This window comes from Dermochelys coriacea, chromosome 20, assembly GCF_009764565.3.
Source record: "Dermochelys coriacea isolate rDerCor1 chromosome 20, rDerCor1.pri.v4, whole genome shotgun sequence".
NCBI lineage: Eukaryota > Metazoa > Chordata > Testudines > Dermochelyidae > Dermochelys > Dermochelys coriacea.
In genome coordinates this window covers 14,547,224-14,574,344 of record NC_050087.2, presented here as the reverse complement: position 1 = coordinate 14,574,344, position 27,121 = coordinate 14,547,224, and the positions used below count along the sequence as shown (strand labels likewise).

The 27,121-nt window shown below is 42.9% G+C and overlaps 1 protein-coding gene and 1 long non-coding RNA gene across 8 annotated transcripts in view; one reads left to right on the top strand and one right to left on the bottom strand.

The window, feature by feature from the left end:
- The window catches only part of LOC122458381, a 60,186-nt gene that overhangs the window by 24,942 nt on the left and 8,123 nt on the right, over positions 1–27,121 (top strand). For 5 of the 6 annotated variants that reach the window (XR_006278405.1, XR_006278406.1, XR_006278401.1 and 2 more), the window contains one exon: positions 2,397–2,727. This is a non-coding gene — a long non-coding RNA (uncharacterized LOC122458381). Of the gene's footprint in view, positions 1–2,396; positions 2,728–24,588; positions 24,647–27,121 lie in introns of all 6 variants that reach the window. The other variant, XR_006278403.1, reaches the window with a different exon arrangement.
- On the bottom strand, positions 55–23,114 carry LOC119845711 (hepatic lectin-like). 2 transcript variants are annotated; one of them, XM_038378351.2, is made up of 10 exons: positions 22,916–23,114; positions 17,204–17,254; positions 16,131–16,268; positions 15,871–15,921; positions 14,976–15,101; positions 13,102–13,164; positions 11,932–12,021; positions 11,326–11,495; positions 10,526–10,635; positions 55–1,490 (listed from the first exon to the last, which is right to left on the bottom strand). In XM_038378351.2, the coding sequence occupies exons 1-10, from the start codon at positions 22,989–22,991 to the stop codon at positions 1,355–1,357; spliced, it is 1,011 nt and encodes a 336-aa protein (XP_038234279.1). In that variant the 5' UTR covers positions 22,992–23,114; the 3' UTR covers positions 55–1,354. The 2 variants fall into 2 exon arrangements, with proteins under 2 accessions (XP_038234279.1, XP_038234280.1); XM_038378352.2 differs by lacking the exon at positions 13,102–13,164.

Genomic DNA, 27,121 nt, shown 5'->3' with positions numbered 1-27,121 from the left:
CAACAGATGATTTTGTCATACAATACAAAAAAATCCTGGTAATGTGCACTGCACTTCTTAAAAGGACACAAGTTTAATTGATTATAATCCAAACTAGTCAACAGACTTATTTGTAAACCCTCAGAAAATTCATTCTGTGCTCAGTTATAATTGCTGCACATTTGAGGAAAATATGCTATATTCTTTCTATGTAGCAATAAAGCAGAATCCCTGTTTTAAAGTGGAAAACTCAACTTGACTGTAGCTACAGAATCACATAATTATTATTCCACAAATGAATGAAAGGGCATGGCTTAAGGCACGGAGAGATGCAACTTGCATGGAGTGATAGAAAGTGAAGGAGGAATATATGTAATATTGGAAGGATTAGATGTTCATCACTCAATGTTGGTAAATGTCGATTTCACAGTACACAAACAAACTGACAAAAAAAATGTTCATTGCTAATAATCAGAATTTACAGACAGATAAAGTAAGAAAAATACTGCTCGAGCATATATTAGAGTTTGATTTAAGGATATCTACTTTGTATATTCTGACATATGACATTGACAATTTGTGTTTAACAGTGATAATGTTTTCAGTTTTTGAATATCTACATCTACTGTCATAAAATAAATATTGTCTGACCTGCCCATAATTTTCTACAACTGTGAAAATTTACATTGATGATTTTTTTAAAAAATACTTAAACATTGATACTATTTATCTGTCAAAACTGTATATATAAACACATTAATTCTGCCAAGCCTAAATATATAGTATGAGTGAAGTGGCTGCATCCCCTTAATGGGTCTTGTCAACACTATCATATTTTTGAGGAGTGGATTTGAAGTATAAGAATTAGTCTATAGAAGGTATAATTTCTGAGAGTTAAGTAGACCCTACTGATGCAGAAGTAACTACATTGAAATCAGTTGTTACTTTGGTTTAAAACAGATGCAAGTAAAGAATTGGGCCTCATAGCTCTGAGAGGCATGAACTTTCCTCATTTGTTTTAAGTAGGTGTTGATTCTGAAGCTCAATGGTGGCCATTTACATGTCAACACAATTACATTTCAACTGCTGATCATTTTAGCTGAAGTGTGCAACTGCTCTGCGTTTTATGGGTAAAACTTGAGGAAGTGAGCAGGGCTGAGGTATACTACTGCCACTTTTTTGGGCACCAGTTGGACCCCTGAACCTACAGCCCTAACTAGCATGCAGGAGAGCACTATTAACAATCTGGACAAATGTCATCTTCAGTTCAGCTATTGGGGAGCCGGACCGAGTTCTTGTCAGCCACTGAGCAGGTGCAGGAGGAGCAGTGGGACTTGTGCTCAATCCCATAACAAGAGCATGTTTGAAAAGTGGGTCAGCAGATCCACGTCTTTTCACAAATCCAGTAATTGGGCCGGGAGCACTCGGAATCGCTCCATGTCCCAGTAGACTTCATGCTAACACAGTCTTCTTCCTCACCCTTGATGTCTGGTTCCCCGAAGTTCCAAAAGCTGCCAAGAGAAACAAAGCCACATAGAGTCTGCTGATGTAGTTCAACTGCATTGACATTTAAAAGGTCACCTTCAGGCTCCAGAGTTAAAACCCATTAAGACAAATGGGAAAAGTTCAAGCCTCTCAAGGCAGTGCTAGTAACTGTAGCCTCTAAGGAGGGATTTTGTAGATCCCTTTATTAAATACAGCTCTGCCACTGCAGAGACAGGTTTCAGAGTAGCAGCCGTGTTGGTCTGTATTCGCAAAAAGAACAGGACTTGTGGCACCTTAGAGACCAACAAATTTATTTGAGCATAAGCTTTCGTGAGCCGATGAAGTGAGCTGTTGCTCACAAAAGCTTATGCGCAAATAAATTTGTTAGTCCCTAAGGTGCCACAAGTCCTCCTTTTCTTACTGCAGAGACAGATATCTACAAATTCTTCCATCGAGTTTTTAAGATTAAATCAGTGGGCCACATTCTGGTAACAATGTAAGAGTAAGCCAAACTGATGTCAATGGAGAGATTAAAGATTTACTCCAGTGTAATGCAGACCAAAAGCTTACCCTGAGAAGGTAATGCTACAGGCCTGATTATCCTCTTACACCAGTAAGTCCTGTCATCGGGTCCTCATCTGATGTAAGTGGACAAGTAAATGGAGCAATGCCAATTTACATGCGCTGGGAATCTGGCTTTCTGGAATTGCACTGGCATTAGCAAGAGGGCAATCAATGCCAGACATATCAATGGTTGCCCTGCAGTGTTGGGGTAGTAGGGCCTAGGGGTTATCCCATCCCTATCTTGTAGTGTAATCCCTTTAAGGTTTAGTACCCCAGATTCTTGGAAAATGACAAAGGCAGCTATGGGGAGAGGAGAATCGGTCCCAGCGAAGAGTCTGATTGATGAAAACCTGTGCTATTCTTTTAAGAGTCCAGGACCTGAAGTCTTGTAGAGATGGTGAGGCAAGGCTCCACCCTCTCCTAACCAAGCAGGACCAGCTCTGGAAAAGAGGTCTGCATATATTCTGCCTCCTGCCTCAAAACACCACAGGCAGTGGAAGGTTGACGTCAGCTGAGCTCTCCCAGTCCAGGGAGAAGAAGAACTACTATGAAAAAGGACCAGCTGGAGGAGAAGCTGGTTTAAAGCCACAGAGGGAATGAGACAATAAACACAGCCCAACAAAGGGAGCTGTGGGAGAAGCTTGACAGGAAATCCCCTTGGCCCCAAGAAGGAGGCCTAGGAAAACCCCTGAATCTGAGGTGAGACTCTTTGGGCCAGGGAGGCCAGGACTGAAATCCCCTACTCTAAGAAGGAGAGCTGGGAAGACCCTGGACTGAACAGTGAGCTATGTTGGGCAAAGCTATATTAATAAGGCTTCTGGTTGGTGAGGTTTATTAATTTCAGTGTGTGGGATTTATTTTTAGCAATATTTGAGTTACAAATGTCGGGGATTTTCCAGGCTCTCTCCATATGTACTGTAATTAATGTGTAGTGTGACAAAGTTCCTCCTCTGCCTTGGCGGGTCCTGCGCTTATTGGCAGATTTGCTCGCCTCAGAGGTTCATGGCAGCCCTCAGTTTGGCCACTTTTGCTAGTGGCTCAAACCTGCCGTTCGCTCAGCTAACCTCATCACTGGCCAGCATGGGGAAAGGGAGGAGAACAATCCCCGCAGTCTCCGCTGACCCACCTAGTGGGTCAGGGGACAGTCCAGGGACCTTCCCCTCTGGTGGGACCCACAGTCCAGGTCAACTCTTCTTGTCGCAAATAGGGAGTTGAGGGGGATGGGGGAGAACCCGGGCCCACCCTCTACTCCAGGTTCTGGCCCAGGGCCCTGTGGATATTATACAGGAGGATCTGGATGACCTTGTAAACTGGAGTAATAGTAATAGGATGAAATTTAATAGTGAGAAGTGTAAGGTTATGCATTTAGGGATTAATAACAAGAATTTTAGTTATAAGCTGGGGACGCATCAATTAGAAGTAACGGAAGAGGAGAAGGACCTTGGAGTATTGGTTGATCATAGGATGACTATGAGCTGCCAATGTGATATGGCTGTGAAAAAAGCTAATGCGGTTTTGGGATGCATCAGGAGAGGCATTTCCAGTAGGGATAAGGAGGTTTTAGTACCGTTATACAAGGCACTGGTGAGACCTCACCTAGAATACTGTGTGCAGTTCTGGTCTCCCATGTTTAAAAAGGATGAATTCAAACTGGAGCAGGTACAGAGAAGGGCTACTAGGATGATCCGAGGAATGGAAAACTTGTCTTATGAAAGGAGACTTAAGGAGCTTGGCTTGTTTAGCCTAACTAAAAGAAGGTTGAGGGGAGATATGATTGCTCTCTATAAATATATCAGAGGGATAAATACAGGAGAGGGAGAGGAATTATTTAAGCTCAGCACCAATGTGGACACAAGAACAAATGGGTATAAACTGGCCACCAGGAAGTTTAGACTTGCAATCAGACGAAGGTTTTTAACCATCAGAGGAGTGAAGTTTTGGAATAACCTTCCAAGGGAAGCAGTGGGGGCAAAAGATCTATCTGGTTTTAAGATTCTACTCGATAAGTTTATGGAGGAGATGGTATGATGGGATAATGGAATTTTGGTAAGTAACTGATCTTTAAATATTCAGGGTAAATAGGCCAAATCCCCTGAGATGGGATATTAGATGGATGGGATCTGAGTTACTATAGAAAATTCTTTCCTGGGTATCTGGCTGGTGAATCTTGCCCATATGCTCAGGGTTTAGCTGATTGCCATATTTGGGGTCGGGAAGGAATTTTCCTCCAGGGGAGATTGGAGAGGCCCTGGAGGTTTTTCGCCTTCCTCTGTAGCATGGGGCATGGTTGACTGGAGGGAGGCTTCTCTGCTCCTTGAAGTTTTGAACCATGATTTGAGGACTTCAATAGCTCAGACATGGGTGAGGTTTTTCATAGGAGTGGTGGGTGACATTCTGTGGCCTGCGCTGTGCAGGAGGTCGGACTAGATGATCAGAGTGGTCCCTTCTGACCTTAGTATCTATGAATCTATGAATCTATGATTGCAACTGTCTGCAGTGTCTCTTGTAACAGCTGCACGACAGCTACAACTCCCTGGGCTACTATCCCATGGCCTCCTCCCAACACCTTCTTTATCCTCACCACAGGATCTTTCTCCTGAAGCCTGATCACACTTGTACTCCTCAGTCCTCCAACAACACGCCTTCTCACTCCCTACTCCTTGCACTCCCTCCCCTAAATGATGAGAGGTCCTTTTTAAACCAGGTGTCCTGATTAGTCTGCCTGCCATAATTGATTCTAGTATGTTCTTAATTGGCTCCAGGTGTCTTAATTAGCTTGCTTATCTTAATTGGTTCTAGCAGGTTCCTGATTGCTCTAGTGCAGCCCCTGTTCTGGTCACTCAGGGAACAGAAAACTGTTCATCCAGTGGCCAGTATATTTGCCTTCTACCAGACTCCTTTACCCCCCTGGTCTGGGTCTGTCACAGTATATACTGTAAATCATCTCTTTGTAATATTCCCTAGGCACACTTTAACATAGTACTGTTTCAAACTGCACTATGTTAAAGCATACTTGGGAACCTTTAGTCCACACCAGCAGGGTCTACACAGACCAATTAATGCACAACACATTAGTATGCTTTAAAAATCACCCATCCCAATGCCCATAATCCAAATTACTGCTCTGTGCAGACAAGCCCTTAGATACAAGTAATATTTTCCAGTGTTTATCAGATAAACACAGATTTATTTTTTTTTCTTTTTCTATCATGGTGTTTTATCAGTCTTTTTCTGTTACAACTGAAAATCAGAAGACCTATGTGTATACACTAAATAAATTAGATCCCAGGAGAAGGGAAATATTGCTTAAAGATTTTGGAGGCGAGTGATTTATTTCTGAATCCCTGTAGAGGTAACTGATGGCAGTGTGCCTGCAGGGCCTTGCTGTACCACAAGGAGGTGCTCTGGGAGGGCATGGTGCCACCCCTACATATAGGGAAGGAGCTGTAGGAGGGGAAGATTCTGTAGAACAACTCAAACCCTGGCAAGAGTGGCAACTCTCCAGCAAGAGTTATTCCAAGGCAGGGGAGATTGGATTGCTCTGAATACTGGAGGGTTCCAGTTTTAAATTACTGGGTCAGTCCAGACAGGTTGACTAAACAACCAGGAGACGTCACCATCTGATGGCTCTTTGGTGGTCTATGTGAAATGAATACCTAGGACTAAAGTCTGGTCTGGTGAAAGCAGGTGCAACTCCACAGAGATGCACTCACTTATGCTAAGCCACAATTTGTCCCTTAGGGTCAATTCATTTACCAGAGGGACAAGTCCATATAACAATGGAGAAGAATAGCACCATAATGGAACCCCACTTCCTGCATGCTGGGGCTGCCAGTCAGACATGCCAAACCCATGAAAAAAACACAGAAATTGGGCTTATTTTTGGCTTAATTGGCTTGTGAGTTGCTTGTTGGCTAGTTTTTGGCTTGTAGCTTGTTTGGCTTGGAGCTTGTTGTAGCTTGTTGCTTCTTTTTTTTTTTTAATTGGATCCCGGCAAGCAGGGGCAAAGGGCAAGCAGGAACAATGGAGGGAGAGAGTCAGGGGTGCACAGTGGGCCGACCATAGTCACAGACAGCATGCAGGGGGATCTAGTCACATAGAGTGTTAGGGTTCTTAACAGGGCTGTCGATTAAGCGCAGTTAACTCACGTGATTAACTCAAAAAAATTAACTGTGATGAAAAATATTAATCGCGATTACTTGCACTGTTAAACAATAGAATACCAATTGAAATTTATTAAATATTTTTGGATGTTTTTCTACATTTTCAAATATATTGATTTCTATTAAAACACAGAATACGAGTACAGTGCTCACTTTATATTATTTTATTACAAATATTTGCACTGTAAAAATGATAAAAGAAATACTGTTTTTCAATTCACCTCATTCAAGTACTGCTGTGTAATCTCTTTATCGTGAAAGTGTAACTTACAAATGTAGATTTTTTTTTGTTACATAACTGCACTTAAAAACAAAGCAATGTAAAACTTTAGCGCCTACAAGTCCACTCAGTACTACTTCTTGTTCAGCCAATTGCTAAGACAAACAAGTTTGTTTACATTTATGAGAGATACTGCTGATTGCTTCTTATTTACAATGTCACCTGAAAGTGAGACTTGTAGGTTCCAAAGTTTTGCATTGTTTTATTTTTGAATGCAGTTATTTTTTGTACATCATTCACATTTGTAAGTTCAACTCATTATAAAGAGATTGCACTACAGTACTCGTATTAGGTTGTAATCAAAAATAAATATAAAATGAGCACTGTACACTTTGTATTCTGGGTTCTAATTGAAACCAATATATTTGAAAATGTAGAAAACATCCAAAAATATTTAAATAAATGGTATTCTATTATTGTTTAGCAGTCTGATTAATCGCGTGATTAATTTTTTTAATCGCTTGACAGCCCTAGTTCTTAGGGATTGGCTTGTTTTTGCCTTGTTTTGAAATGGGATTAGCTTGATTTTTGGCTTATTGTGAAAGTCAGGGTGCTTATTTACCACATGAAACTTGGCAGCTGTGCTGCCAGTCCCAAGCCTGGATAAACTGGGGCAGGTTGAACACAATACTAACCACCTAGCCTAGTAAAAATATCTCAGCTTTTCAGTAGAAATGAACACTGCTGACCCTTCATGCTGCAAGAAGGCTACTGGTGGAAGCCAGAACCCCCACAGGTTTGATGCTGGCTTTCAGAGTTGTTTATTGGAATGTGAGAACAATGTTTCAAACATCAAAGATCTTGCAGGTCAGGAGATAGAGGGACAACGACAGACTTGAAATCTTGAGCATCAGTGAGAGCAGGTTGATAGGTGCAGATAAGAAGCGTTTCAAGCAAGAGAAGAAACATCTCATTTACTCATGTTGTAGTGACAACAAACACTCAAGGGAATAGCTCTCATTTTGACAGATTCTGCTGAAAAATTACTCACTGGCTGGGAACTGATTAACCAAAGCATCATATGCGCCAGATACCAAACCAGATTCCTAAAAATGTCCATCAGACAGCGCCAACAAAGGAACATAGTGCTGAGGATAAAGATGAATTCTACAATTGTCTCCAAAGTGTGGTTGACTGAATACCTATACATGACTTACTCGGTGCGATGGGCAACTTTAACATTAAAATAGAATGTGACAACTAAGGAATGGAAAGAGCAATGGGGAAACATGTGTTGGGAACCATCAACCAAAATGGTGAGAGACTCACTGAATTGTGCTTGGTCACCTACCTGATTCTTGCAAGTACCTGTTCCCTAACAAAGAAATACACACAGAAACCTGGATTTCATCAGATGGCAAAATGAAAAGTCAGATTGATCACATCCACACTAGCTCAAGATCCAAGTAATCCATCCAAGATGTAAGGACATATCAAGCAGCAGATGTTAGCGGTGATCACAATCTTTGCATTGCTAAACTGAAATTAAAATTGAGAACGATCAATGCTAAGCAGAAAGCGGGAAAGGAAAATCACCATTATAAAACTGAAAGCAAAAGCGTAGTGGGAGAAATTCCGACTTGAACTAAGAAATGGGCTTCAGGCACTGACAGAGGCCGAGAGAGGTGAGACAGAGATTGGGCCTGAAGAAAAATGGGCAGTGATCAGAAACCATATGATTCAAGCGGCAGCAGTCACAGTTGGATATCAACATAGAGCAAGAATTGGATAAGCCAAGAGACATGGTATCTCACCAAGGAAAGAACTGAAAGGAAAACTCCTGAATGCTCAGACCAGGCAAAAACCGAAAGAGGAGTATAAGAAAGCAGAAAAAGCAGTGTGAAGCAACACAAGGAAAGATATGTTTAAGACCTAGCAGCTGAAGTTGAAGTTACTGTTGCTGCTGCTATGTTAGGAAACCATACAGCTGTTTACCAAGTGACTAAAAACCCATGTGATTTCAAAATTTCAAAACCGGACATGGGCCAATAAAAAGCAAAGACAGAAAAAGGCTTACAACTGAAGTAGAACCGATAAAACAGATGAGCAGAGCATTTCAAAGAAGTCGTCAACAGACCCAGTCCCATTTCAGCACCATGTCTGATGAAACGTGGAAAGCTGATCAACTTCACATTAACAACAGTCCAATAAAGATGTCAGAAGTACAGGCTGCAGTCAAAAATCTGAAAAGTAAGAGTGGTGGGAGATGACCAAATTATAGCAGAAATGATGAAAGTATTTGATACTACTATCCTACCAAAATTGACATAGATGTTCAATGATATTTGGGGAAAAGGGGGTTTCCTCTTGGCCAGTGGAATCATGGAATCATTGTCAGAATACCCCCAAAAGAGTGATCTTCCTGACTGTAACAGCTGGAGGGGAGTTACATTACTCTGTTGTAGGGAAAGCCTTCAGCAGTGTGATACTACACAGAATGAAAGAGGCAGTGGATGCAAAGCTTAGAGAAGAACCAGTTGGATTCAGGCCCAAAAGATCCTATGTAGATCAGATATTCACACTAAGAACCATTATAGCAAACTCCACTCTTCATCAGTTTTATTGATTTTTTTTTTCAAAAGGCATTTGCCTGCCTGCACAGACATACATTGTAAAATATTCTTGAATCCTACAAAATCCCAGTTAAAGTCATCGGCAACATCAAAGCCGTGTATAAAGATGCAAAGTGCTCTGTAAGGGTGAACAACCAGAACACAGACTGGTTCAGAGTGGACCGCATGAAATAGGGTTGGATTTTATCTCCACCATTATTTGGCATTGCAATAGACTGTATAATGAAGAAAGAAGTGTATTAGCAACACAAACAATGATATTGCATGGGTAGATGCCAAAATGCTTAGAAGACCTAGACTTTGCTGATTATATTGTGTTACTGAGATATACCCCCAGAAAGTTAAAAACAAAGATAGAGAACTTGGCAAAAATAGCACGCCAAGTGGGGCTCAGAATTAATTATGCTGAAATAAACATCCTTGAAACCCAGATGTCAAGCACTAACTTCACAGTAGAATGCAAAAATGTTAAGAAAGTTAGCCAATGGAGGCCTCAAGAAGGAAGTGACATCAAGGATAGTAAAGCCACCCACAGCACTTACTAAATTCAGCAACAGGTAGAAATCAAAGAGATACAGTACTACAACAAAACCTGAGAATTCTCAATTGAAATATAATCTTGGTGCTAACATACTGCTGCGAGACCTGGAGATTTACTAAAATCTTAGACAGAAAACTAGACAACTTTGGAAATTTAGTGCCCATGAAATATTCTGGAAGTTGATTGAAAAAAACTTCATCACCAATAAAGATATCTGAGAAATCAACAACCCACAGCTCATTTCCATCAGAATCAGAAGGAAGTGCTGGACATATGTGGGGCTTGCACTCAGGATGACAACACACAGATTCCCACATGAAGCTGCCAAGTAGAAACCGACTGGTGTGAGGAATCAAGGGCACCCAAGAAAAACCTTAAGAAGAACCTTTAGCAAGGAGGGCAGAATAGGCTATCTCAACACCGTAAGTATGGAAGAGACTGGTTTCCGCCCTGTGCACCAACATTGGGACAGGAAGGATGTTGTGAGAAACTCACTCACTCACTCCCTAATTGGCAAAAATGTTGGCCATCAGATCAGAGAGGCCAAGGATGGAATAGGCCATGGAGACTGAACTCCCCTCTCGCACCAGAGGAGTCGCTCCAGGGCAGAGGTGAGGCGTATTGGCAAGGAACAGCCAGTGCAGAAGTGGGGCTTGCTCAGCTGCTGCATGGGCTGTACCTTCTCTGCAGATAAACAAAGGACTGCAGTCTCTAGGGTACTTTTTATTGGCACTAAATTCATGTGAAAGAGTTCTCCCATGCTAAGATTCCAGCCCCAGTTCTGCATCCCTGCTTCCTGTGGTCAGTGCTTGTTCTGAGCCTATCCTGCTCAGTCCCCTTTCATGAGATATGAGACAAAACAGACATAGCCATGGTGTCAAAACTCCTAAGTATTGGGACTAATTTTCTGATTAAGGAATTTGCATGAGAAGGGGCTTACCTGACAGAATACGGGCTATTGTCTACCCACTGCCACTTGCCTTCCTCCACTGCATCACTCAGTCCCAGCCAGTATGTCCTTTCCTGTTTATTACAGTCTTTCAAAAAAGCCTAGAACGGAAAAGAATTTAATATGACGAAGGCCAGCATGATGGCTCTGGGACTGGCAAGGTGAAATGGAGCGATCAGTCTGTACAATTCTAATGCATCCATCAGCATGGTATCTCAACAGCCTTTCCCTTGTATGTCAGCCAGCTGTCTAGCGATCAAAAGTCATGGCCTTCTGAATGTTTTTTCACTGCCTTGGGGAGATGAGTTTGGGAGTTCCCAGTGGGGCACGGTGCACCTCTCTGACAAACGTCCTCCCACTATAGCCTCCTCCCCAGTGCTCTAAAAAAAGCACAGATGGGCTTTCAGGGCCACATCCTCAGCTGGTGTAGTTCTACTGAAGTCAAAAGGGCCAGATCCTCAGCTGATTTAAATTGGCAGAGCTCCACTGCCTTCAGTAGAGCTATGCTGATTTACAAATCTCAGGATCTGGTCAAATCTCAAATCACATTTGTGACGAAAGTCACAAACTCCTACCCCAAGCTTGATTCTCTTCTCCCATCAGTGTAACTTAATTACAGCCAGTCGAGTTACATCAATCAGAGAGGAAGATGAGGCAGTGTAAACTTGTGAAATTCCCCTGAATTTACTGGAGTTACTCTGGATTGACATGGATGGAGCTGAAAGCAGGATCTGATCCTCACTCTTTCCATTCTGAATGGCATACTATGGCAAACAGAGGGGATAGCTTACCTGTTCGTTGTCATTGTTAATGATAACCAGGTAAGAGTTTTGATCACTACAGAACTGCTTCGCACCCATCCAGTCTGTAGTCATATTTGAAAAGTAATAGCATGCTTTCCCAAACTTCTTCCAGCCGGCTGCACATTTTATAGACTCTGGGAGAGCACTGCAGATGGATGCTGTAAGGGAGAATTCAGGACAGCCTGCTTTACCATTGGAAACTCTGGCTCATGCAGAAAGCAGGTTTTTGCTTATTTAGTGAGGTGGCTCACTGGGAGCGTGTGACATGTTTTCCAGAAATTTCACTGTCTTTTAATTTGTTTCCATTTTGACCTGTAAATCCTTTTTGATTTGGATTCTGCCTACCTTAGAATCCTCCTTTCTCCAAATATTGCTCTTATTCACACTGCCATAAACTCAAAGTGACTCAATATTCTTCTGTTGAGTTACTCTGGATTTATACTGGGTAACCAAGAGCAGAAACTGACTTTCATTCACCAGCCCCTTCTGATGCTTCTTGGGGTAAAATTGATAACAATCAATATAGTTTTCACGGCACCATGAACAGACCATGAGAAAATAACAGAGATGAAAATAGGCCCGATGTTCTCTCACCTGCCAAATCCCACAGTTCCTTATAGCTTTTGTTCATGTCACTCTGGATTCTCTTTCGCTCTATTCGTGCATCAGCCAGGTCCTGCACCACTGAAAAATGCAAAGCATCATATGAAACAATAGGAAGTAGGCAGCCTGGTCTAGCAGATAAGGTGCTGTGCTAAGGATCTCAGTTCTATTCCCACCTCTGTCTGTGAGTTTGGGCAAGTCTCTTTTCCCTTTCACCCTGTGTCTGTCTTGCCTATTTAGATTGTGTAGGCAAGGGCTGTTTTTCTTCATGTGCCTGTACAGTGCCTAGCACAATGGAGCTCTGACTTTGGTGTAATGCAAGTAATAATTGAAATTCAGTTTCAGCTCCATTTGGAGCTGAAAAACTAGGCTTAAGCTCTTATGAGAGGCAGCCTTCCTCATGATGGGACAGATCCTTAATTCTTTCATTGTGATCGTGTGCTCCTACCATTTATTTGTTGTTTTCACCGGATATTTCTTGTCTTTGAGTGTAAGCTCTTTGGATCAGGGACCATGACTTTTTTATATTTTTGCACAGCACCTGGCATGGTAGGGATGGGGCCACTATGTGGTACCACAATACAGATAAACAATAACAATAAGCCTCAATTGATGTCAATTGGCATTTATTGATTTACATCTGCTAAGGATCTTCTAAGTGTCCAGTGTCTTTTGTCAGACCTTAACCAAATCCTTCGCCTCTTGCAGCTTCTCCATCTGATTCTCCTCTCATACTATCCAGCATAAATCAGGAGTAACTCCATTAAGCTCAGTGGATCTGATCCTGATCTCACTTAAACCAGTGGGCACCTGCACTAATTCCATTGGTGTCAGTTGTGCTACACTAATATAAACTGGTATGAGAGCTGAATTGGGGCTAAAGGTGTAATTCTGGTGTAAATCAGAAGTAATTCTATCGAAGTCAATGGTTCTTTTCTTAATATAAATGAAAGGAGAATCAGATTTAGGGGGTAGTTTGTTTAGCTTTTTTCATTACTTACAAAAAGCTTTGCGATGCTTCAGTGGTGCTAGAGATGGGCCAAGGATTCCTGAAAGGATTAGCATTGCCAAATTGACCCATCCACCCCTAATTCAAATCCACCAAGTTCCACTGTTAACCAGAAGTACCTACGTCACGTTGGCTAGAGTCCAAGAACCTACCGTTCATTAGCCTCTCCGAGTGGTTATAGTTTAAAACTTTTAACTCCTCTGACACCTCCAAGTCTAAAAAGGAAACAAAAGAATATGGCTCTTTCCATTCATGCTAAAATAAAGAGGCCAGCCCTCAGCTAGTTGGAAATGACCACACTGGATCATATCATGAATCTCATCTTGTCTAGTATCCTATCTCCAACAGCGGGCTCCACCCGCTGCTTCAGGGGAAGTGCACTGGTTATAACCTCACTCCAAGGGATGTTTCTTCCATGACCCAATAATGAGAGGTTGGCTTATGCCTTGAAGTCAGTGGGGCTATGTTGATTTACACAGCTGAGTATCTGACCCAGTGGATTGCATAATGACAGGTTTCAGAGTAGCAGCTGTGTTAGTCTGTATTCGCAAAAAGAATACAATCAAATGCATCCGATGAAGTGAGCTGTAGCTCACGAAAGCTTATGCTCTAATAAATTTGTTAGTCTCTAAGGTGCCACAAGTACTCCTTTTCTTTTTGACCCAGTGGAGTTACTCCAGATTTACACCACTGTAACCAAGAGCAGTATCTGATCCCTAAGTGTGGGATTGCTGGTAAGGGACTCGACTGCATTGACAGGAGTCCCTCCCACCCTTTGGGTATGTCTATACAGAAAGAAAAGAAAAGAAAAAAAAAAGTCCTGTGGTAGCCAGTCTCAGAGCCCAGATCAACTGGCTAGGCTCACGGGTCTCACGCTGCAGGACTAAAACTAGCAGTGTAGACATTCAGGCTCAGGCTGGACCCTGGGCTCTGAAAGCTGGGAGGATCCTGGAGCCCAGCTCCAGCCCAAGCCCAAACATCTGCACTGCTAGTTTTAGCCCCACAAGCCCAGGTCAACTGATCCTGATCTGAGACCGCTGCCATGGGTTATGGGTTTTTTTTACTGTGTAGATGTACCCTCATCCATTTAGATTGAAAGGGCAAGGACTGCCTTTCTCTATATTCCTGTACAGTGCCCAGCACAATGGGGCCTTAATCTTGGTCAGGTTCTCTAGGAGCTACTGTAATACAAGTAATAATAATAAATAAATATAAGAACGCGGGGGGGGGGCGGGGGAGAAAGAGATATGGCACTAACGTTTCTCTTGGAGAGGACCTGATGGGTGAATCACTGGAGCAGCGATTTGTCTGGGGTTGCTGGTAGCACTCCCCCACCCCCATCCTCCATGTTCAATAATAGCATGAGCCCATTTAACATTCAGTGGTAAAGCAGTGTTGCTTGTATGGGTTGTGGAAGTAGATAAAGTCGAGCTTGATCTCCTATTGCCCTGAACCTTGTGCAGTCATTTACACCAGTGCAAGGTGAGTGTAAAGTAATACCAAGTCAGGACAGGGCTCAGGACAACATAAAATGACGCTTACAGTGTTGTGACTTTACTGGAGTTACTCTGAATTTACACTAGTGTAACAGATCCGAGACACAGAGTATGGTGCTGTTGCACCAGTGTTACTTAGATTAGTGTGTATACTGGGGGATCTTTGGCACTAGTGGCACTGAGATCAGGGGGCGTGTGTGTGTGTGCATGTGTGTGCATGCTTTGGCACTAGCACAGTAGATCAGTGTGTGTTGGGGATGCTTTGGCACCACTGTGAGATCAGTATGTGTTGGGGGTGTTTTGGCACCAGTGTAACTGAAATCAGTGTGTGTGTGTTTGTGTGGGGGGTGATAGCAATGCATTTTTTTTCTGTTAGTTGGTTTTCTGTGATGCTCTCTCCCCACTTCTGCCCCTGTGGCATGCCTGTCCTAGCACAGATATATTAATTTAGAGAAGAGAATAACATCAGTAGGCCCTCCCACACCCAACCCCCCACGTAGGTGTCCATACTAACTTGTGCTGAGACTTACATTTCACCACTGCTATTGAGAGGAGAACTGCCCACATTGCAAAACAAATCCCCATCAGGACATACAGTGTCACAATGGACTTCGGTCTGTAGCCTATTCCTTGATTGGAGTCAGGAATGGGGTCAGCTGTGGAGAGCAGCACTGGTTAGATCTCTGACCGTACCTCCCTGTATTTTCAGCATTTCCTAGCAGGAAGGACCCCGGAATTGTTTACCTCAGGACAGGGTTTCACCCAGGCTCTTGATGTTTGTGGTTATTTAAACGATTCAGAATCATGTTGGCTTGCACTGAAAACAATGACAATGGCTCTCTCTTTTAAATAAGTAATGGGAAGAGATGTGGTCTAGTGGTCACATCTGGGTGGTGCCCAGAATTCAGGCATTCTTTCCCCATCTCTGAGAGGAGAGTGGTGCCTGGTGGTTAGGGCTGAGCATCTGGACTCCTAGGTTCTCTCCCCAGCTCTGAGAGGTGAGTGAAGTCTCATGATTAGATCAGAAGACTGAGAGGTTGGGGAAGGGATTACAGGACCGTTCACCTCTAAGGCATTGGCTCCAATCTAGCCCCAGGCAAGGGGGTTGGCTGTGGGGTGTCATGGAAAGAAGATATGAGGACTTTAATCTCTAGGGCATCAGTCTCAATCCAAACCAAAAGGGAGAAGAGGTAGAGACTCCATGAAGTCCACTAGGGACTCTGCTAATACTATTAACTTTATGTGGAAGGTGGTCAGATATGGGTGCAGGATAAAACCTTTAGACAGATCGATTGGTTCCAGGTCTATAGCAACCAAAAGCCATTCCCATCTGATGGCTGCTCCGTAGCCCATATGAATCCAATTACCCGAGCAACACAGGCAATAGAGTCCAAGGGACAGGAGACTGCAGGAATTCCAACTAACCTGTCCTTGGGAGACTTGAAGATGCTGGTTTCCCGGCTAGCACATAAACACCTGCAAACAGGAAGGAAAGTGCAGGCATTGGAGGAAGTGTCAATTCACCCATGATCAAATATGCAGGCTTCTCCAGGCCACGTTGCTGCTGGGAGTGTAACTCCACATGCAGTCATGGGCCCCAGCTCATCTCTGGTGAATCCCCACTGACCTCACCAGGGAGCAGTTCAGGCCAGGGAGTGAACAGGAGGAGCAGAAGTAGGTTCTACCTGTGCCTTCCTTGCTTCTCTGGCTTGCTACATCTGTATTGTCTTTATAAACTGGTAGCCTCTGTTGCATCTGATGTCCCATCTCGGACATGGACACATCGTCATAATCCTCCTCATAGGAAAAACTATCAGGTGAGCCTAAATAGATGAGAAGAATTAATCTCAGTGCAGTAATCTGGGCCAAATCGTCAAACAGTATAAATGGGCATAGCTTCAAGTTACATCAACTGAGGATCTGGCCCAATGAGCTAATATATTTATATTAGAGCAAATCATTTGCATCTGAGAGCATACATAGGGGATTCCACATCCCAGGCATGGAGCTCTTAGTAGCTTTGGAATTACAGAACACCTGCAGTGAGATTTCACCAACTGCCCTCTTCACTACTAGAAGAATGATGATGATATTACTCATTTCTTTTGGAGCCTCATTCTCTTCTCCCTTCTAATGGTGAAAATCTGTAGAAACTGCTGAAGTTAGGAGATGTTGGCTGGTCCAGTAGGTTTGGTTTACGGAGCAAAGCCAAAAGCCACTGTGGCCGAGTGGATAGGACACAAGTCTAAGACTCAGGAGCCCTTGGTGCTGTTTGTTGCTCTGCTACTGATCCACTATGTGATCTTGAGCAAATCACTTCCTGCCACTGTCCCGTCACATTTGCCTGTCTTGTAAATTTAGACTGTCAACTCTTCTGGGCAGGGACTATCTCTGATGATGTGACTGTGTAACACCCAGCACAATGGGGCCCTAATCGCAGGTGGGACTTTGAGGTGCTATTATAATACAAATAATAAAACTGGTGTGTGGGACAGGAGAATCACAGATCTCAAAGCACCTGTTTGAAGGTGGGTTTGAAGTTGTTATACCCGTTTCATAGATGAGGAAACCAAGGCACAAAGAGAGAAGAGGTCCAAGGTTGCATATAAATCACCTGCAGAGCTGGGAGTAGAGTCATCTCTACACTGGCATCTCATCGAGGTTCGCTTTGCACCATGCTATGACCCAGGACTCTGCTCTGGCCCAGATGCAGAAATCTTGATCCAAGGAACATCAGGAGGAAAAAATATGTACTCACCAGATCTGAAGTGACTTGCATGTGCTGGTCCCCCTGATAATAAGTAAATCCCTGCAAACAAGGAAGGAAAAGGGTATGTGTTTGGAGAAAGTGAGAATTCTCTAGAGGATACCACTGTGGGATCTGATGCTAATACCACAGTCTCTGAGAGGCAGCCCTCAAGCTGGTGAAACCAAATCATCTTAACTGCAGCTGCTCTTTGGCAACATCAAACTAAACCAGCATTGGTAAGAGATCTTTGAACCTGTAAGCGTGAACCTTTGCTACTAGAAACCTGATCCAGGGAGATACAGTTATCCAGTCAGGGAAAGGAAGTGATGCCATGTGTCCTTGGATTTCAAAATATGGCAAATGGTCTTACAAGCTGAGGAGTTGCTCAGCAAACCATTTTGGATAACACATAATTAGGACAGAAATTGAAACTGTTCAGCAACAGGGGGAAAAAAAGAGGTGAAACTCATCAAAGAAAAAGTCTGTTACAAATTATGGGCCAGATTCTCAGCAGGTGTAAATCAGTATTTACTTCAGTGGAGCTACAGCTGATTTTCTTCAGCTGGGGTCTGGCTTATTGACTCCAAGAGAGCAACACCAAGGGCTGGTCTACACTAGAAGAGTTATACCAGTACAGGATCTCTATCAAATATTCTTAAAACTACAATACCCACCAGGTGAAATGAAGAAACAGATTGACAGAGCCAAAAGGGTATCCAGAAGTCGCCTACTGCAAGACAGGCCCAACAAAGAAAGTAACAGAATGCCACTAGCCGTCACCTACTGCCCCACACTAAAACCTCTCCAGTGCATCATCAAGGATCTACAACCTATCCTGAAGTATGATCCGTTATTCTCACAGACCTTGGGAGACAGGTCAGTCCTTGCTTACAGACAGCCCACCAACCTGAACAAATACTCACCAGCAACTACATACCACACAACAAAAACACTAACCCAGGAACCAAACTCTGCAACAAAGCTCAGTGCCAACTCTGTCTGCATATCTATTCAAGGGACACTATCATAGGACCTAACCACATCAGCCACACTATCAGGGGCTCGTTCACCTGCATATCTACCAATGTGATATATGCCATCGTGTGCCAGCAATGCCCCTATGCCATGTACATTGGCCAGACCGGACAGTCTCTATGCAAAAGAATAAATGGACACAAATCTGACATCAGGAATTATAACATTCAAAAACCAGTCGGAGAATACTTCAATCTCCCCGGTCACTCAATAACAGACTTAAAAGTGGCAATTCTTCAACAAAAAAACTTCAAAAACAGACTCCAACGAGAAACTGCAGAACTGGAATTAATTTGCAAACTGGACATCATCAAATTAGGCCTGAATAAAGACTGGGAGTGGATGGGTCATTACAAAAACTAATTTCCCCATACTAATTTCCCCCTACTGTTACTCACACCTTCCCGTCAACTGTTTGAAATGGGCCACCCTCATTATACTACAAAAGTGATTTTTCCTCCCTTGGTATTCTACTGTTAATTGAATTGCCTCATTAGCACTGACCCCCCCACACTTGGTAAGGCATCTCCCATCTTTTCATGTACTATATATATATACCTGCTACTGTATTTTCCACTCCTTGCATCTGATGAAGTGGGTTTTAGCCCATGAAAGCTTATGCCCAAATAAATTTGTTAGTCTCTAAGGTGCCACAAGGACTCCTTGTTGTTTTTGCTGATACAGACTGACACGGCTACTGCTCTGAAACCTGTCACCAGTACAACTGTCAATTGAGGGCGTGATTTTTTTAACCAAATTCTGGCATAAGCCTCAGTGTAGATGCATTTATACTGGTTGAAAGGTGCCTTACACCAATATAGCTTATTCTTCTTCCTGTATCAGAAGAAGCTATGCCAGGATAAGACTTTTATGCTGGTATAACTGCATTCTGCTACCTGGGGTTTTCCACTTTAGCAATACCAGTATATAGTTAAAACAACAAACATTTCTAGGGCAGACAAGTCAAGAATAACACTAGCTGGGGATCTGGCCCTAATTATCCAATGGCGGCAAAGCACAGAATTCAGCTAGTGCCATCTCCTGTGGAGATTGGTGGACTGAAGGTTTGTAGCAGGAAGGTTTCCATGATAACTGCCCTCTGAAAATACTAGGGCTGTCAATGAATCGCAGTTAACTCATGCAATTAACTCAAAAAAATTAATCATGATTAATCACACTGTTAAACAATAGAATACCAATTGAAATTTATTAAATATTTTGGATGTTTTTCTACGTTTTCAAATATATTGATTTCTATTACAACACAGAATACAAAGCATACAGTTCTCACTTTATATTATTATTTTTATTACAAATATTTGCACTGTAAAATGATAAACAAAAGAAATCCTATCTTTCAGTTCACCTCATACAAGTGCTGTAGTGCAATCTCTTTATTGTGAAAGTGTAACTTACAAATGTATTTTTTTGTTACATAACTGCACTTAAAAACAAAACAATGTAAAACTTTAGTGTCTACAAGTCCACTCAGTCCTATTTCTTGTTCAGCCAATCGTTAAGACAAACAAGTTTGTTTACATTAATGGGAAATACTTCTGCCTGCTTCTTATTTACAATGTCACCTAAAAGTGAGAACACATGTTCGCATGGCACTTTTGTAGCCGGCATTGCAAGGTATTTACGTGCTAGATATGCTAAACATTCGTATGTCCCTTGATGCTTCGGCCACCATTGCAGAGGACATACTTCCATGCTGATGATGCTCATTAAAAAAAATGCATTAATCATTAATTAGATTTGCGACTGAACTCCTTGGAGGACAATTGTATGTCTCCTGTTCTGTTTTACCCATATTCTGTTATAGTAGTCTCAGCTGATGCCCCAGCACATGTTCATTTTCACACTTTCACAGCAGATTTGACAAAACAGAACAAAAGTACCAATGTGAGATTTCTAAAAATAGCTATAGCGCTCGAACCAAGATTTAAGAATCTGAAGTGCTGTCCAGAATCTGAGAGAGACGAGATGTGGAACATGCTTTCAGAAATCTTAAAAGAGCAACACTCAGATGTGGAAACTACAGAACTCGAACCACCAAAAAAGAAAATCAACCTTCTACTGGTTTCAGAGAAGCAGCCTTGTTAGTCTGTATCTGCAAAAAGAACAGGAGTACTGTTGGCACCTTAGAGACTAACAAATTTATTTGAGCATAAGCTTTCGTGGGCTACAGCCCACTTCATCGGATGCATGCAGTGGAAAATACAGTAGGACAATTTTATATAGACAGAGAACATGAAACAATGGGTGTTACCATACACACTATAACGAGAGTGATCAGTTAAGGTGAGCTATTACCAGCAGGAGAGAAAAAAAAACACTTTTTATAGTGATAATCAAGATGGGCCATTTCCAGCAGTTGACAAGAACATCTGAGGAACAGTAGGGGTGAAAAATAAACATGGTGAAATAGTTTTACTTTGTGTAATGACACATCCACTCCCAGTCTTTATTCAAGCCTAATTTAATGGTGTTCAGTTTGCAAATTAATTCCAATTCAGCAGTCTCTCATTGGAGTCTGTTTTTGAAGTTTTTCTGTAGCAATATTGCGACTTTTAGGTCTGTAATCAAGTGACCAGAGAGATTGAAGTGTTCTCTGACTGGTTTTTGAAAGTTATAATTCTTGACCTTCTACTGGTGGCATTTGAGTCAGATGATGAAAACAAACATGCATCTGTCTGCTCTGCTTTGGATCGTTATCGAGCAGAACTCGTCATCAGCATGGATGCATGTCGTATGGAATGGTGGTTGAAGATGAAAGGACATGAATCTTTAGTACATCTGGCATGTACATATCTTGCAATGCCAGCTACAACAGTGCCATGAGAATACCTGTTCTCACTTTTGGGTGACATTGTAAACAAAAGCGGGTAGCATTATCTCCTGAAAATTATAACCGAACTTGTTTGTCTGAACGTAGGACTGAGTGGACTTGTAGGCTTTAAAGTTTTACATTGTTTTATTTTTGAATGCAGTTTTTTTGTACATAATTCTAATGTGCAAGTTCAACTTTCATGATAAAGAGAATGCACTACAGTACTTGTATGAGGTGAATTGAAAAATACTATTTCTTTTGTTTTTTACAGTGCAATATTTGTGAAAAAAATAAATATAAAGTGAGCACTCTATACTTTGTATTCTTTGTTGTAATTGAAATCAATATATTTGAAAATAGAAAACACCCACAAATATTTAAATAAATAGTATTCTATTATTGTTTAACAGTGCAATCAATTGTGCGATTAATCATGATTAGTTTTTTTAATTGGGTGATTAATCGCGATTAATTTTTTTAATTGCTTGACAGCCCTAGAAAATACCTGATGCTTGGCATATTCCAAAAGGAAAACAAATTTGCTCTTTAGCAGCATTTTTCCTTGGGCATGGAGGTCGTATGTCCTGACGTGGTTGGGGAGATTTTGCTCTCCCTTAAGCCTCCTACATCCCATCCCTGCTACAAATCCAGCCTGGTCAGGGGTTACAGTTATGCTCTTCCCAGAAACTGTTAAAACACAGTTCAATCTTACAGCACAGCCAGGATCTGTATGGGTTTGAATGGCCTCTGAGATCTGTCCTAGAGTCTTGGACATGACATATATGACATTTTAATATTATTTCTACCTTCAGGTCTTGTCTACACTAGAGTTTATGACCTGGAGTTAATTACTTGCCAGTTCACTGGAAGAAGTTAACTTTGTAATGGTTGATGTTTTGCATTCTTCCAAAACGCTTGTAAACCTCAAATTAAAATATCCCTTGATGTAGACATGCCCTTAGTGACAAAGGTCCAGATCCCCAGTTGGTGTAAATCAGCGTCATTGTGCTGAAGTCAATGGAGTGATGACAATTTACACTAGCTTGGGATCTGGCCACATCCAGCCCCACTAAATTCCACCCAGGTGCATGCTTTTGCAATTCTACTAGCTCTAGAGGAGCTAGGCCTGCTAACACCATCAGCCCATTGCCTGCATTTGAGTGGGAGCAGAATTCAGCTCACAGTCGGTTATGGTTCCTCAGTTATTTTCCAAGTCATTTTCTTCCACAAAGATCTAAACTGATACAAGTGAGAACTGCAGTGCGGTTCCCCAGCTACCACTAGATTTGAGTGGGAGATTTATTGTGTTTATGGTTGACTGACCTTATCCCATCTTACCCCACTCCCTTCTGAACATATATACACCACAAAGAGCACACATATCTGCATTCTTTTATGCTACACACACACACACAAAATGACCACACACTATACAGCATGTACATCTGCACATACTTACACACACACAATCCCCCTCCCATACAAATGGCACACACCTCTGCATACACACACAGAACACACAGCCCTACACACGGAAAGGTGGATGTACTACACACCCATGTACACACACAGACACAAAACGCACTCACATAACAGCACGTGTACTCATACAGCCCTGCACACAAAGCACAGTACATACAACTGCATATGCACCCTCCACATAACGCACTTTAAATGGCGCTTACACATGTACATACACACACAAAGCACATACGTCTGTAGGTGCATGTTCCTTGCACACACCCCACAATGCACATGGCCGCACACTTCACACAACCACAACACAACACAACATCTGCCCCTTCTAAGTCTGGATACAGATGGTGCCCTGTTTCCAACCACTTTGTCTTTACCTGTTTGTCTCACCAGTCTCTTCCCTGGTGATGGTGGAGGACACAGCCAGTTCCCATAGAGTTCCTGCTGGGCCATTCCTTATTGCTGGGGACCAGGGGCTTAGGTGGGCTGCTGCTGAATCAACAGATCCCACCCCAACCCCAGATCCTGTTCTGCTTGAGGCACTCCCTTGCTCTCAGTATCTCGCTCAGAGCAGTTGTATTACTTCCTTAGTTTCAGTTCCTCTCTCTGCTGGGGTGGGATGAATAAGGTTATGCAAATAGCCTGAAATGCAGCAGAACTCAGTTGTGCACAGAAGCCAGGAAAGCAGGGAGACCATGTTGTGTGCCATGGAGTGTAGCTATGCCACAACCCCTCCGCGGGGTGCATGGTCGTGGGATGGCTGGTTGAGTGGTGGTGAGGTGGCCACCTGGTCTGTGAACTGCATAGGTCTACTGCCCACACTTTGAAGAGCAGTGGTTCTCAATCAGGGGTATGCGTATCCCCGGTGGTACGCACAGGTTTTCCAAGGGGTACATCAACTCATCTAGATATTTGCCCAGTTTTACAACAGGATATATTAAAAGCACTAGCAAAGTCAGTACAAACTAAAATTTCATACAGACAATGACTTGTTTATACTGCTCTATATACTATACACTGAAATGTAAGTACGGTATTTATATTCCAATTGATTTCTTTTATAATTACATGGTAAAAATGGGAAAGTCAGCAATTTTTAAGTAATAGTGTGCTAGGACACTTGTATTTTTATGCCTGATTTTGTAAGCAAGTGGTTTTTAATGTGAGGTGAAATTTGTTGGTATGCAAGACAGATCAAACTCCTGGAAGGGGTACAGTAGTTTGGAAAGGTTGAGAGCCACGCTGTAGAGCATAGGTGTCACCATACTGGATTGGACCTGTGGTTCATTTAGCCCAATATCCTGTCTCTACCAGCAGCCAGCCCCACTGCAGCTTCTACTAGAGTCCATAGGAAGACTTGTGTGTCCTAGCTGCACCAATGTCCCCACGCCCTGGCTCTGGGTGGTTTGTGGAGGAAACACACAGTTCTTCCCTGGCTTTGCATAAGTGGCTAGATTTTTATCCTACAACTCAATCGATACCTCAGTCCTGTAGCAGGGATCAGTGCCAGTGCAGGCCCCTGCCACAAATAAGTATGCCTATGCTATGAGCTGGGCTGTTGGAAAGTGGGCATCAATACACAGCATTCCCCCAGCCAAAGCACCACGTACATCCTCCTTATGCCCTAAGCCTTGGGCTAGCCTTCTGCAGAGAGTCAGTTTCACCCCTAGTGCATTGTGGGATACCAATCCCATCAGATTGCCGGAGCAGTGCGTAGCCCTGTAGCAGGTGTAGGGCTGGAGGTTATAGGCTGGCAACACTTTTATTTTTAAGCATCTATTTATTTGTTTTATAAATAAGATGGTCATTGATGCAGCAAACCACAGTGCTGTGAAGAAGGGGCTAGAAGAGGATGTATCTGCACCTGCTAATAATGTATCACATATGTTAAGTCCCAGTGATCTTCATCACCTATAACTGGTCCTGTCCTGCCCATACAGTAAGGCATCATGGGTTAGGGTAAGAATGAGGCTCCACATACTAGCTGTGAGCTCGGATGTAAGGGTCCTATTATGATCATTACAGTATATGTGTTTGTGTTTCTCACCAGGCCCATCCACCCCTTGCAGCCATGGTTGTTCCAGTGCATTCTGGGATTCATCTGTCCGGTAGTTCCTGGGAGAAGGGGCTTGTGGGAATTTCTTAACACAAAGCACTGAATTGTGGGATGGAGGTCACTAGTGGGGGTGGAGGATTCTTGTGGGAAGAAACCAGTACCAGTCCAGACTAACCTGAGCTAATGACCATGTCCCAGGCTTTACAGGCAGCTAGGTAACCCAAACCTTGGAAGCACCTAGGGATGCCTTGCAGGGGTCATGAGACCAGGGCATCCAAACAAGGATTGCTTGCAATGACTTTTCACCTGCTATAGATAGAGGTCTTAAAGTAATCCTTTAACTCTTGACTTGCTGAATCATATTACATGTTCATGCTGGATGGAGCAAAGATGTTTTCCCATCTTCACCATTCTTCCTCCCAGGGGCTCATGGCCTAAACTCCACAACATACATACACTGAAGAGTTCAGCCAATGGGCCAGGCTCTGCACTCTTACCTGGGTGTAAATCTGGTGTCACTCCACTGAGTTCCAAGGTGTGACTCTGGATTTACACCAGTCTAACTAAGATCAGAATCTACTCTGGAGATCTTTACTTAGCACTATCAGAACTCCAAAGTTCTGCTGCTCCTAGCCTTAACATGACATGCAGGAATAACACACAGAGGGGGCTTCATTCTGATCTTGTATATATGGGTGTAAATCATGAATAAGTCCATTAAATTCAATAGGCCAGATCAGCTGGTGTCAACATACAAACATACCAGATGCACATACACACTCACATGCACATGCACATACATTCTCACATTGATTCACACAGTGTCTCACACTTTCACTCATATGCCCCTGGTAAATGTGGTAAACCCACTCATGTACTGTCCGCTAAAAAAGAAACCCACACAGGCTGCCATGCTCTGGTAGAGGTGATCTATGAATTTGCATGCGCCTGCAAAATGTTTGTAACAATCTCTCAGTTTTTTAAAAAAGAAAACGCCCAGAACAGAAACTCCCCTCAGATGTCAAAGAGCATGAAACTGAATCTGCTGCTGAAAGAACATAAAGGGCAAGTAATGCAAAGAGGTGAACGCAAAATGAGAGCGTGAGAGAGAGAGAGAGAGATGACCACTTTTGTGGGCCACATCTTCAGCGGTTGTAAATCGGCATAGTGCTATTTGAAGTCAATGGAACGGTGTAAATACACACCAGCTGGAGATATGGCTGACTGACTCCAAGGAGCAATGCTGATTTACATCAGCTGGAGATGTGGCCTCTTAACGCCAATTATTTTACACCAGCTATGGATTTGGCCCTGTGGACTCTAAAGCAGTGATGCTGAATCTGATTTACAGCATCTTGGGCTGCGTCCCGTCACCAGTTAGAAAATCACCTCTCCAACAAGCAGTTGTTTAATTAATAGGTTTACCCCACAGTCAGCCATGCTGTGCCAATGGAGCAGGGACCTCAGCCCCAGATGCCAGCTACAAACATCTCAAAGGTGTAAAACAAAGAACCAAACTCTGCCCTCAGAGATGCACAAACAACTCCACTGCCTTCAATGGGAGCCAAGTGCATGTGTCTAATGGCAGAACAGCCCCCTAAAGATGCAGATAGGTGATTTGGGAGCACTTATAGGAGCAGCTAGAGGCCCCAGCTGAGATCACAGCCCCATTGTGCCGGGTGCGGCGCTGACACACAGTGAGACACTCCCTGCCCCACAGAGCTCACAGGCTCAATAGACAAGACACACACAGGAAGAGTTATTATCTCCATTTTAAAGAGAAGGAAACTGAAGCCCCCAGACAGGTGAAGGAGTCAGTGGCAGAGCTGGAACTGAACCCAGGTCCCAGTCCTGTGCCTTACACATCAGATCATCCTTCCTCTCAGTGGAGACACCCAGGAGCAGAGCGAGGAGCAATGAGATGAATTTAAGAAAAGGATGTTTGAGGGTGAACGGCCCTGATTCCGATCTCACTCACATCGATGTCAGTTCAGGGTAACTCCCCTGAAGCCAGAACAGCCTGTGCAATTACAGCTGTGCACCTGAGATCAGACTCTGGCCCAGTGTCAGGGAAAACAGCCTGGCAATGAGATCTACCAGACCAGGGAATTGCATCATCTTGTGGGAAGGGCATGAGCCATATTTAATGTAGGGGCCTGAGGGGAACAACCCCGCCCTGAGCCCCAGTATGAGAGGGAAATGGATTCGATGGTCCAATGCCAGTCAGCTTCTCCACCTCTGCTTTCCATGATCCTGTCCCATAGCTCCACTCACTGCAATAGCCGCCCAGAATTTAGAGCCGTGATACTCGGACTTCAGTGGTTCAGGAACCAAATTAGCCATCGCCATTACGCAAAGGAGCCAGAGGAGGGTGAATTCATTGTTTAATTTACTATAGTACTATTCATATTTAAACAGTGTGATGGAAAATATTTAGTTTTATATCCATATATGTTACTCTCACAGCAAATAAGTTAGTAGCTAAGTGCAAGTTGATAACTTAATGGGTTAATAACAGAGTAAAAGC